Source organism: Tursiops truncatus, chromosome 9, assembly GCF_011762595.2.
Source record: "Tursiops truncatus isolate mTurTru1 chromosome 9, mTurTru1.mat.Y, whole genome shotgun sequence".
Lineage (NCBI taxonomy): Eukaryota > Metazoa > Chordata > Mammalia > Artiodactyla > Delphinidae > Tursiops > Tursiops truncatus.
The window spans coordinates 48,925,716-48,938,317 of record NC_047042.1 but is presented as its reverse complement, the minus strand read 5'-3'; the positions used below and the strand labels follow the sequence as shown (position 1 = coordinate 48,938,317).

The 12,602-nt window shown below is 37.3% G+C and overlaps 1 protein-coding gene across 1 annotated transcript in view; it reads right to left on the bottom strand.

Annotated features, from left to right (window-relative positions):
• Positions 1 to 12,602, bottom strand: part of CALCR (calcitonin receptor) — a 65,679-nt gene that overhangs the window by 31,211 nt on the left and 21,866 nt on the right. The window contains exon 6 of the mRNA XM_073809707.1: positions 6,058 to 6,184. Within this exon, the coding sequence (XP_073665808.1) occupies positions 6,058 to 6,184 (127 nt within the window). The remainder of the gene's footprint in view (positions 1 to 6,057; positions 6,185 to 12,602) is intronic.

Sequence of the window (12,602 nt, the reverse complement as noted above, 5' to 3'; positions counted from 1 at the left end):
GAAACATGGCAAGACACATATTAATCAAACTGTCAAAAATTAAATACAAAGAAAACATATTAAAAGCAGCAAGGGAAAAACAACAAATAACACACAAGGGAATCCCCATAAGGTTAACAGCTGATCTTTCAGCACAAACTCTGCAAGCCAGAAGGGACTGGCAGGACATATTTAAAGTGATGAAGGAGAAAAACCTGCAACCAAGATTACTCTACCCAGCAAGGATCTCATTCAGATTTGATGGAGAAATTAAAACCTTTACAGACAAGCAAAAGTTGAGAGACTTCAGCACCACCAAACCAGCTTTACAACAAATGCTAAAGGAACTTCTCTAGGGAAGAAACACAAGAGAAGGAAAAGACCTACAATAACGAACCCAAAACAATTTAGAAAATGGGAATATGAACATACATATCGATAATTACCATTAAATGTAAATGGACTAAATGCTCCCACCAAAAGACACAGATTGGCTGAATGGATACGAAAACAAGACCCATATATATGCTGTCTACGACAGACGCACTTCACACCTAGAACACATACAGACTGAAAGTAAGGGGATGAAATAAGATATTCCACGCAAACAGAAACCAAAAGAAAGCTGGAGTAGCAATTCTCATATCAGACAAAATAGACTTTAAAATAAAGACTATTAGAAGAGACAAAGAAGGACACTACATAATGATCAAGGGATCGATCCAAGAAGAAGATATAACAATTGTAAATATTTATGCACCCAACATAGGAGCACCTTAATACATAAGGCAAATACTAACAGCCATAAAAGGGGAAATCGACAGTAACACATTCATAGTAGGGGACTTTAACACCCCACTTTCACCAATGGACAGATCATCCAAATGAAAATAAATAAGGAAACACAAGCTTTAAATGATACATTAAACAAGATGGACTTAATTGATATTTATAGGACACTCCATCCAAAAACAACAAAATACACATTTTTCTCAAGTGCTCATGGAACATTCGCCAGGATAGATCATATCTTGGGTCACAAATCAAGTCTTGGTAAATTTAAGAAAATTGAAATTGTATCAAGTATCTTTTCCGACCACAATGCTATGAGACTAGATATCAATTACAGGAAAAGATCTGTAAAAAGTACAAACACATGGAGGCTAAACAATACACTACTTAATAACAAAGTGATCACTGAGGAAATCAAAAAATACCTAGAAACAAATGACAATGGAGACACGACGACCAAAAACCTATGGGATGCAGCAAAAGCAGTTCTAAGAGGGAAGTTTATAGCAATACAAGCCCACCTTAAGAAACAGGAAACATCTCAAACAAACAACCTAACCTTGCACCTAAAGCAATTAGAGAAAGAAGAACAAAAAACCCCCAAAGTTAGCAGAAGGAAAGAAATCATAAAAATCAGATCAGAAATAAATGAAAAAGAAATGAAGGAAATGATAGCAAAGATCAATAAAACTAAAAGCTGGTTCTTTGAGAAGACAAACAAAATAGATAAACCATTAGCCAGACTCATCAAAAAAAAACAAGGGAGAAGACTCAAATCAATAGAATTAGAAATGAAAAAGGAGAAGTAACAACTGACACTGCAGAAATAGAAAAGATCATGAGAGATTACTACAGGCAACTGTATGCCAATAAAATGGACAATCTGGAAGAAATGGACAAATTCTTAGAAATGCACAACCTACCAAGACTGAATCAGGAAGAAATCGAAAATATGAACAGACCAATCACAAGCACTGAAACTGAAACTGTCATTAAAAATCTTCCAACAAACAAAAGCCCAGGACCAGATGGCTTCACAGGCGAATTCTATCGAACATTTAGAGAAGAGCTAACACCTATCCTTCTCAAACTCTTCCAAAACATAGCAGAGGGAGGAACACTCCCAAATTCCTTCTACGAGGCCACCATCACCTTGATACCAAAACAGGACAAGGATGTCACAAAGAAAGAAAACTACAGGCCAATATCACTGATGAACATAGATGCAAAAATCCTCAACAAAATACTAGCAAACAGAATCCAACAGCACATTAAAAGGATCATACACCATGATCAAGTGGGGTTTATTCCAGGAATGCAAGGATTCTTCAATATATGCAAACCAATCAATGTGACAGACCATATTAACAAATTGAAGGAGAAAAAACATATGATCATCTCAATAGATGCAGAGAAAGCTTTTGACAAAATTCAACACCCATTTATGATACAAACTCTGCAGAAAGTAGGCATAGAGGGAACTTTCTGCAACATAATAAAGGCCATATATGACAAACCCACAGCCAACATCATCCTCAATGGTGAAAAACTGAAACCATTTCCACTAAGATCAGGAACAAGACAAGGTTGCCCACTCTCACCGCTCTTATTCAATATAGTTTTGGAAGTTTTAGCCACAGCAATCAGAGAAGAAAAGGAAATAAAAGGAATCCAAATCGGAAAAGAAGAAGTAAAGCTGTCACTGTTTGCAGATGACATGATACTATACATAGAGAATCCTAAAGATGCTACCAGAAAGCTACTAGAGCTCATCAATGAATTTGGTAAAGTAGCAGGATACAAAATTAATGCGCAGAAACCTCTGGCACTCCTATACACTAATGATGAAAAATCTGAAAGTGAAATCAAGAAAACACTCCCATTTACCACTGCAACAAAAAGAATAAAATATCTAGGAATATACCTACCTAAGGAGACAAAAGACCTGTATGCAGAAAATTATAAGACACTGATGAAAGAAATTACAGATGATACTAATAGATGGAGAGATATACCATGTTCTTGGATTGGAAGAATCAACATTGTGAAAATGACTCTACTACCCAAAGCAATCTACAGATTCAATGCAATCTCTATCAAACTACCACTGGCATTTTTCACAGAACTAGAACAAAAAATTTCACAATTTGTATGGAAAACACAAAAGACCCCGAATAGCCAAAGCAATCTTGAGAATGAAAAACGGAGCTGGAGGAATCAGGCTCCCTGACTTCAGACTATACTACAAAGCTACAGTAATCAAGACAGTATGGTACTGGCACAAAAACAGAAAGATGGATCAATGGAACAGGATAGAAAGCCCAGAGATAAACCCACGCACATATGGTCACCTTATCTTTGATAAAGGAGGCAAGAATGTACAGTGGAGAAGGGACAGCCTCTTCAACAAGTGGTGCTGGGAAAACTGGACAGGTACATGTAAAAGTATGAGATTAGATCACTCCCTAACACCATACACAAAAGTAAACTCAAAATGGATTAAAGACCTAAATGTAAGGCCAGAAACTATCAAACTTTTAGAGGAAAACATAGGCAGAACACTCTATGACATAAATCACAGCAAGATCCTTTTTGACCCACCTCCTAGAGAAATGGAAATAAAAACAAGAATAAACAAATGGGACCTAATGAAACTTCAAAGCTTTTGCACAGCAAAGGAAACCATAAACAAGACGAAAAGACAACCCTCAGAATGGGAGAAAATATTTGCAAATGAAGCAACTGACAAAGGATTAATTTCCAAAATTTACAAGCAGCTCATGCAGCTCAATAACAAAAAAACAAACAACCCAATCCAAAAATGGGCAGAAGACCTAAATAGACATTTCTCCAAAGAAGATATACAGACTGCCAACAAACACATGAAAGAATGCTCAACATCATTAATCATTAGAGAAATGCAAATCAAAACTACAGTGAGATATCATCTCACACCAGTCAGAATTGCCATCATCAAAAAATCTTGAAACAATAAATGCTGGAGAGGGTGTGGAGAAAAGGGAACACTCTTGCACTGCTGGTGGGAATGTGAATTGATTGGTACAGCCACTATGGAGAACAGTATGGAGAGTCCTTAAAAAACTACAAATAGAACTACCATATGATGCAGCTACTGGGCATATACCCTGAGAAAACCATAATTCAAAAAGAGTCATGTACCAAAATGTTCATTGCAGCTCTATTTACAATAGCCCGGAGATGGAAACAACCTAAGTGTCCATCTTCGGATAAATGGATAAAGAAGATGTGGCACATACATACAATGGAATATTACTCAGCCATAAAAAGAAACGAAATTGAGCTATTTGTAATGAGGTGGATAGACCTAGAGTCTGTCATACAGAGTGAAGTAAGTCAGAAAGAAAAAAAAATACCATATGCTATCACATATATATGGAATTTAAGAAAAGAAAAATGTCATGAAGAGCCTAGGGGTAAGACAGGAATAAAGACACAGACCTAGTAGAGAATGGACTTGAGGATATGGGGAGGGGAAGGGTGAGCTGTGACAAAGCGAGAGAGAGGCATGGACATATATACACTACCAAACGTAAGGTAGATAGCTAGTGGGAAGCAGCCGCATAGCACAGGGAGTTCAGCTTGGTGCTTTGTGACCGCCCGGAGGGGTGGGATAGGGAGGGTGGGAGGGAGGGAGATGCAAAAGGGAAGAGATATGGTAACATATGTATATGTATAACTGATTCACTTTGTTATAAAGCAGAAACTAACACACCATTGTAAAGCAATTATACCCCAATAAAGATGTTAAAAAAAAGAAAATAGAAGATAAAAAAATAATAATAATGGGGAGATGGCAGGACACGAATAAAGATGCAGATGCAGAGAATGTACTTGGGACACGGGGAGGGGGAAGGGTAAGCTGGGACGAAGTGAGAGAGTGGCAGGGACATATATACACTACCAAATGTAAGATAGATAGCTAGTGGGAAGCAGCCGCATAGCACAGGGAGATCAGCTCGGTGCTTTGTGACCACCTAGAGGGGTGGGATAGGGAGGGTGTGAGGGAGACGCAAGAGGGAGGGGATATGGGGATATATGTATATGTGTAGCTGATTCACTTTGTTATAAAGCAGAAACTAACACACCATTGTAAAGCAATTATACTCCAATAAAGATGTTAAAAAAATAATGGGGAGAATATCCATCCTTCGCTGGGGTCTTGTGAGGATTAAGTGAAATGAGATTACTTTTATTAAAATCAGTTGACATGAAAGACGAAAACTCATCAAGGTAAACCCATTCTGCACCTAAGACAGGGATCTGTCTCAATAACAGATGCCATGGTTTTAAAAGATGGATTACAATGCCTTTCTGGATGTATTCACACTGCAAAAATTATTAGCACTGTGGATCCATTAGAAGCCAAATTAAGCTGCTTTCCCATGCCATGCCACTGTCACGCAGGATGCACGCCCTGGGCAGATTTCACGCATTTTTGTCATTGGGTTGGCAGAGCTGTCAAATGCCAGTTTTGAAAGATGAGGCTATCTACAGATGCTTGCATAACACAGTTAAGCAGAGAAACAAAAATGAAAATATCCCTTGGCCATTCATTGTGTGCTGGATAACTTCTGTTTGTGCTTTCAAATGCACTCTCTACCCAGCTCCTGGGCCTGGAGAAGTTGCTCTGCACATCTCCTTCAGGGCTTCCTCGTCCTCTGGTTTCTGGTTGAGCTCAGTTAATGGGGGCCATTAGCAGAGACTGGGAGATGACAGTGCCTGAACTAGGGACATTTAAATCTTTTTTCTAAGTCATGCAAACATAGAACATGATAAAATTTATATGAATCACTAGAGTAAATGCATAGCTACTTGCAGCTGAAGTGACTGGCCCAAGACCAGCTCGGCACCAGAATGCTGGGGGATTAATACTTATGCACACCTGTAACCCATTAGTGACACACTGGGGCCACTGCAAAGCACTGCTTTAGTACACCTAGTATATGTGCTCAGTGAACTTCCCATAGATGTTAATAAATTATTGATTAGTCATGAAAATTCATTATTTACGGTATGATTCTTATTGGGCTATAACTTTATCATTCCCAGCCCTTTACTATAGCATATAACCATTACTTCCAATAATTACACAGAAATGATGTGCCTTGTTAAATGCAAAACTCAATTGTAAAGTATTATTACATATATAAACAGCTGCTTAAGTAAGACAATGACACCATATTCACTATTTATACTTATTATATCCTTGAAAATAAAATTAAAAACAAATCATGTAGTGCTTACCGGATCCCTTTTCACGAGCTCTCCGTTGGGCACAACTTCAACCAGGTGGATGATGATAATGATAGAATTCAGAACGTAAGTCAGAAACATGTTCTTGTGCAGAGTCACCCTTTGGCACTTAAGGCTCCTGGAAGGAAAAAGTAACAGAAAGCATTAACCAGTGCCAAAATGTTGACGTACCTGGGGAAAAAAACCCACTTTGTAAATATTTTTAATATTTTCTTTAGCAACAGAGGAAAGAACATATAGAAATAAGTGAAGCTGTTTTCATCTTTAAGACTCATTACTACCTTTCTGCCTGATTTTTACAGACAGTTTTCTGGTAGCTCATAGTTTTCAGTCCTCAGGGTGACTTCCTACAATAACTAAAAGAGTGAGTGATAAAAATCACTTTCAATGATAACAAATGTCATAAAATTAATTAAGAGAAGGACTTTTACAAGAGAAACTATTAGGGTTTGGAATTGTGCTTCAGATGAAATGTCGACTCTCTATTGATGTAACCCGGCAGAAATTGAGTGGCAAATGGGATAACAGAGCCTGAAGTCAGAAACAAGGCTGCCTGACAGCCTGACTGAATCCATGTCCTTGGCCCATCACATACACAGATTTTATTAATTCTCCTGTCATCCTTTTCTTTCACCATTTCTTTTAATACCTTCTTATTTCTTGTATTCTAACTGGAAATCAACCCTATGGCTCCTTCTTTCCATGTCCTCCTGATGGTGGAGCTCAGACACAGGCAGAGAATTCTAACTAGTCTCAAATCTGATCTCGTGCTGAGGCACAGTGTGGTTTGGACCTGGGACCTATCCAAATGCACTACTTGTTGGAACAGCCATGCCCCACCTCTGGCGTACTAAACGGTTTGCTGCATTTTTCATTCCTTTCTCCTCCACTTCATAAATTTGTACTTGTGTACTTGTGTGAATGTTCATCTAAATAAACATTAGTTTGAATCTCCTACTTCACTTTTTTTTTTTTTTTTTTTTTTTTTTTTTTGCGGTACGCAGGCCTCTCACTGCTGTGGCCTCTCCCGTTGCGGAACACAGGCTCCAGACGCGCAGGCTCAGCGGCCATGGCTCACGGGCTCAGCCGCTCTGCGGCATGTGGGATCTTCCCGGACCGGGGCACGAACCCGTGTCCCCTGCAACGGCAGGCGGACTCTTAACCACTGCGCCACCAGGGAAGCCCCTCCTATTTCACTTTTTGATGCAAATGTAGACAGCCTGCAGGACGGCTATAACAAAATTGGAGTGATTATCCTAGATGAATTAAAATCTCGTGTTTACCATATTTGATCCAGTCAAAAAATATTTAGCATAATGTGAGAAATTTAACGTTAACATTCAGTTAATGATGTCAACGAGTGATCATAGTAACTACTCCTAAAAAATCTTCATGGAATAAAGCTAGAATCCCAGGCATTTTGACAAGAAAATTCTGGGGAAAAATGGGTCATGAAAATGCCTTCCTATATTTTCAAATCAAAGGAAAAATGAGTTGTCAATTATCTGTAGTAAAAAGTAACTTTAAGCAATAAGGGCAACTATTAGAGCATATTTTGATTATTGTAGCTACCTTTTTCAACTCTTCAGGAAGCACAAGTATTAGTAAATAGTGAATACAGAATATTTTAAAATCCTCAACTTGTTGAGCAGGAGTAGAATGCAGGAGGCAGCCAATGGTAAAGATGGGGTTTAGAGGAGAACTTTCTCTCCCTCTCTCTCTTTTTCTCACACACACTACCATGTGCTACTTTATGTAGCAGCAGAAAATTTTGTTAAATAAACTGAACCTAGTTGGTTTTTTAACAGTACAGTAGAAAGTAGGATGCAGGGGGCTTCCCTGGTGGCGCAGTGGTTGAGAGTCCACCTGCCGATGCAGGGGACACGGGTTCGTGCCCCAGTCCAGGAGGGTCCCACATGCCGCGGAGCGGCTGGGCCCGTGAACCACGGCCGTTGAGCCTGCGCGTCCGGAGCCTGTGCTCTGCAACGGAAGAGGCTACAATAGTGAGAGGCTTGCGTACTGGGAAAAAAAAAAAAAAGTAGGATGCAAATTTAAGGCTTTAAAAAGAAAAAAATATTTATGTAAAACATCACGCCCATTTATACTGCATAAATTCTTCCCATAAAGTAACTGTTAAACATCTGACCTGCCCTTTTTCATACAGTCGTAATAGCATTTTATAATTCTTCTCACTGGGAGGCAAATATCTGTGTTCTCATTATTGGATTCAGCCTGGCTTAAACCAACGACAGTTGACATTATGCATAACTAAGGAGTATGGATGAATGCATCATTCAGCATTGTTATTCTCATGCCTGATTTTCTTTGGATTGGGTAGGGTTCAATAATCTGTCAATGGATATTAGCTTACAGAACTGGTTAATGTTCAGTCTCCTGTGTAAACCAGAACTGCCCTAAATAAAATATACTTCCTCCACCTCCAGCTTACTCTTGGGTCCTTGTATCCCTGTTTTTTTTTTCTTCTTAACACTTACTGCCTCCTGACATATCGTATATTTGTTTACTGCCTGTTATTTTCTCTTACTAGAATGGAAATGCTAAAGGAATTTGTTTTGTGTACCTAGCACAGCTTCTGACACACAGTAGGGCTTAATACTCTTTTTTTGCATTACAAATCTTTATATAATAGCAATTTTCTTTGAGCCGTGACCACTAAACAGTTTTTCCAGTACAGAGAATTACATTAAATGCTAGATGATCTCGTATTTCATACTTTGTATCATACTGAACATTTGCCAGATTCTTAACTAATATTGGACATTATTCTGTTGTTCAACATTACGTAAAACCTATATACAGTACTGTGTTATGTACACAATGAGAAAGTGATGGTTTAAAGCTGGATAAACTGTCAGGTTCCAAAGGAAGAATATGACTAATATATGAGTCTGCTTCTTGAAGATTTCAATATAATTTCCCCTTATTGAGTTTTAAAATTTTTACTACACTTACTTGATGACATTTACACTCAGCTTTTTGAAGCGAGTTAAAGGTACTTTATTAAAATGCTTTCAATAATCCAACACATATTACTGTGTATCCAACTCTGATTCAAACCCTCTTTTAGATGCTAGGGATATATGGGTAAACAAAACAGACAGCTTCTGCTTTCTGGGACCTTATACATTACATAATTATTTACTATTATAATAAATGTTCTGAAAGAGGTACAGGATGCTGAAGAGGACTAACTGAACTTAAGAAATTATGTGTTTAATTGTTCTCAATACAAATATACTGTTGCCTGAATGAACATGAGAGAAGCGGACATTTTCCTGTCAGACCTGAAATGTCTTTAGTAGAAATGGCATGAAATAGAAATAGCTCTACTTTATTCCTCTTGATAAAAACAAAAAACAAAAAAACCACAGGTATTTAGATGGAGAGGATGTTGCTTACTCTGAGTGACAGGGAACTATAAGTACTATAGATTCTCCAAGAGTGGGAGGATAAGACAATATAATCTACTCCTGTCTTGGCCCCATCAAGGTGTCATTCACACGTGAGGATAATGATTTACTTTCATATGAATCTCAAGATGTCACACTTTAAAGTTAAAGCTAAATGTCATATTTATGATTTTAATTTACCTGGTATAAATCTTTCACATTGAAATCTTTGTTTCAAGTTATTGGTATCCCATGCGTGTATATGTGTGCTTGCGGGATCTTGAAGTTGTATGAGAAGGTGCTTAATATTTGCCTTGAGTCTTGCAGATTGTATAGATCAGTTTGATATCACAGGACAAAACACAACTTTAAGTTTTCCTTTACTTAGGTATCATACCTTGTTCATGATGGACAAGAGGAGTGAGGGAGGGAGGGAATGTGAAATGGATTGCATTAAAACTCCTAGAAAAATTCAGAACAGTATGTTATACATCTTTCCTATCTGACAAGGACTTTATATCTTTGGATTTAGCACAAAATCTTTATCCTTAAGGAACTCCCTTTCAATCATAACTCTTGCTTCTTTTCCTATTACTACTGTTCTATGAGTGAACATGTGCCAAGCGATGACCAACAGTTACCTTTGGTGTCCTGCCATGTCAAGGGTGAGTTGGGAGAAAGGAGGCTGTTTTTGCTGCCATTGATTTAATGGTTTCTCTGGAGGAACAGGAAGGCAGCCAGAGATGTAGAATAGGATACTATATAAGATAGTTATCTATCCATCCTCTATAAAGATGTGAAATAGAATAATAGGGAATACTGAGTAATAGAGGAATCAATCTTCCTTTTAGAGGTCCCAGTGGAAAACTTTTTTTTTTTTTGGCCAACGTGGTCAGTGTAATGTAATGTAGAAAATGTAATGCAATGAACACACTTCTCTTTCAGCATATATCTCTGTTAACTTTCAGGCAAGAGTAATTGATATTCACAATATTTAATCAGCAAGTAGTACTTTGGTACCAAGTAGTCAAAATGGATGTTAATGAATGTTCTATAATTGGACCTTCCTTAAGAAAAAACAGTGAGATATTTTAGTATTTAGAATTATTATGCAGAAATGTAAATTGATAAATTGTACATGGAACTGATGAGATAAGTGAATTTATTGCAAACTTGCTTAAAATGGCAGGAAATAAACCCAAATGTCCACTTATGTGACTTTCTCAAGCCAGTCTTCTGTAAAGGTATTTTCATTTTAACCCTCTTATTGACATTTAACTCTTGGCATCTAGCCGTGAGGAGTCTTAAGTAATTTGATGGTTCTATTTAATTCCTCTCCATGGTACTACTCCTAACTATTTTTCCCAGTATAGGTCCTAAACCAAATATCCTAAAAAGGCTGTTTTCAACCTTTAATTGGTGGATCAGAAGTAACCTGTATATCATCCTGAATATTATTTTAACTCTGCCACTTTGTACAGTTAAGATCTTCAGTATTGCCTTTTCTATGATTTAAATCACTGAAAAAATTTTCCTTTATCTTGAAGAGGGCCTAGAAGTTCAATTTTATTCTTTTAAAATAACGAAGACTTTATATATATTTCTACAATCATTTTCCAATAGCACAGGGAGCGTGATTCTTATTGGTTTCAGGTTACACAGTCCTGCCTTTTATCTTCTCCTGAATGCTCACAGTAAAATAACATTAAGATTAGCGGCATGCCGTAATGATCTCATTCTGAGTAATACCCCAGGATTTTTAGCAAAGTATTGGCAGTTCTACAGCCTCCCATATATTCAGTAACTCCTCTGCAGGCCTTCCTGGCCTGCTGGTTTGAGAAGGACACCTGCAGGGTTACTCCTTTTCATAGACCCTAGAAGGCACATGTTAGGATTTTAGAGTGAGATTTCAATGGGATGATTATGAATGAGGCATTAGGTCTCAGAAGCAGAGCTGAGTGTAACTTCTTATTTTGGTTTCATGAACGTTTTATGAAATTGATTATTTGGATTTTGCAAAATAACTCAACCCTGGGCGTGCAGAATTAAGCAAGGGAGTGATGATTATTGCTTGCTCAGGTTTCACACAGATGATGCCATTTAAGTACATAAATTGTAAAACCTCCCCTTGTAATGTGCAGTAAATATCACAAGGGTGATGTTGAGTGTTTGAAAAACACCTGGGAAAATATTTCTAATTAAAAGATAAATGCAGTCATAAATCAGTTATTTTATTTTTATTTTCATAGTCACTTTGAATATTTCTGAAATCCAAATGTAAGAAAAAATGTGACGAATTAGAAACATACTTTAAGGAAAACAGATGGCATTGATAGTTTTAGTTTGGGCAGATTTAAGGTAAGATTAAGAACAGGTATAAAAATCAGACATGACTGCTTCTGGATTTGAATATTTAGCATCTCAGCATGTGTGTTTTTTGTATCCTAGTCACCTTTTACTATGTGTACCCTAGAGAACCAACTGTTTCACTTTGTGTCTTCCCATTGTTATATTCAGATTCTACCTCAATAAGACATGTTTTTCCACCCAAGACTTAAGTTACTGTTTGGAAGGTTCTTGAAACAGAGAGACAGTAAGGGCAAAATCTGTGCTTCCTAGATAGTATGCCCCCACTCCCAAGGATTTTACCAGATTAATTTTGTTTGGGGACTAACTGGAATCGAGAAATATTTCACTTTGCTTACGTGCTACACTTTTAAACACCCATCTTTAGTGGCTTAATAGAGAAATTATTTAAAGAACATTCTTACTTTCTTTGCTGATTTGGCTCTCAGACCTCATCACTTATTTAAGTGACTGGAGAAGAACTAAGAGATCTCCCTCGACATTTTTTAATCTTTAAAGTCCTGTGTACATTTATTAATTGCAGAGTTACAAATTTAAAGGATAGACTTTTAGTGACAGACTTTTTAATCAAAGTTATATGAGAGCCATGATGATGTATTTTTGCTCTGTGGTCAAGTGTAGTTGAAAAATGAATAGACATTCAAAGATTAATCATGCTATGTGTTTACTCTGCTGTATTCTGATTATAATTGGAAAAATTATTCTAATAATTAATCCTTCATGTCTTGTTGCTTTATCAGTCTTTCTCCTGTTAAACCA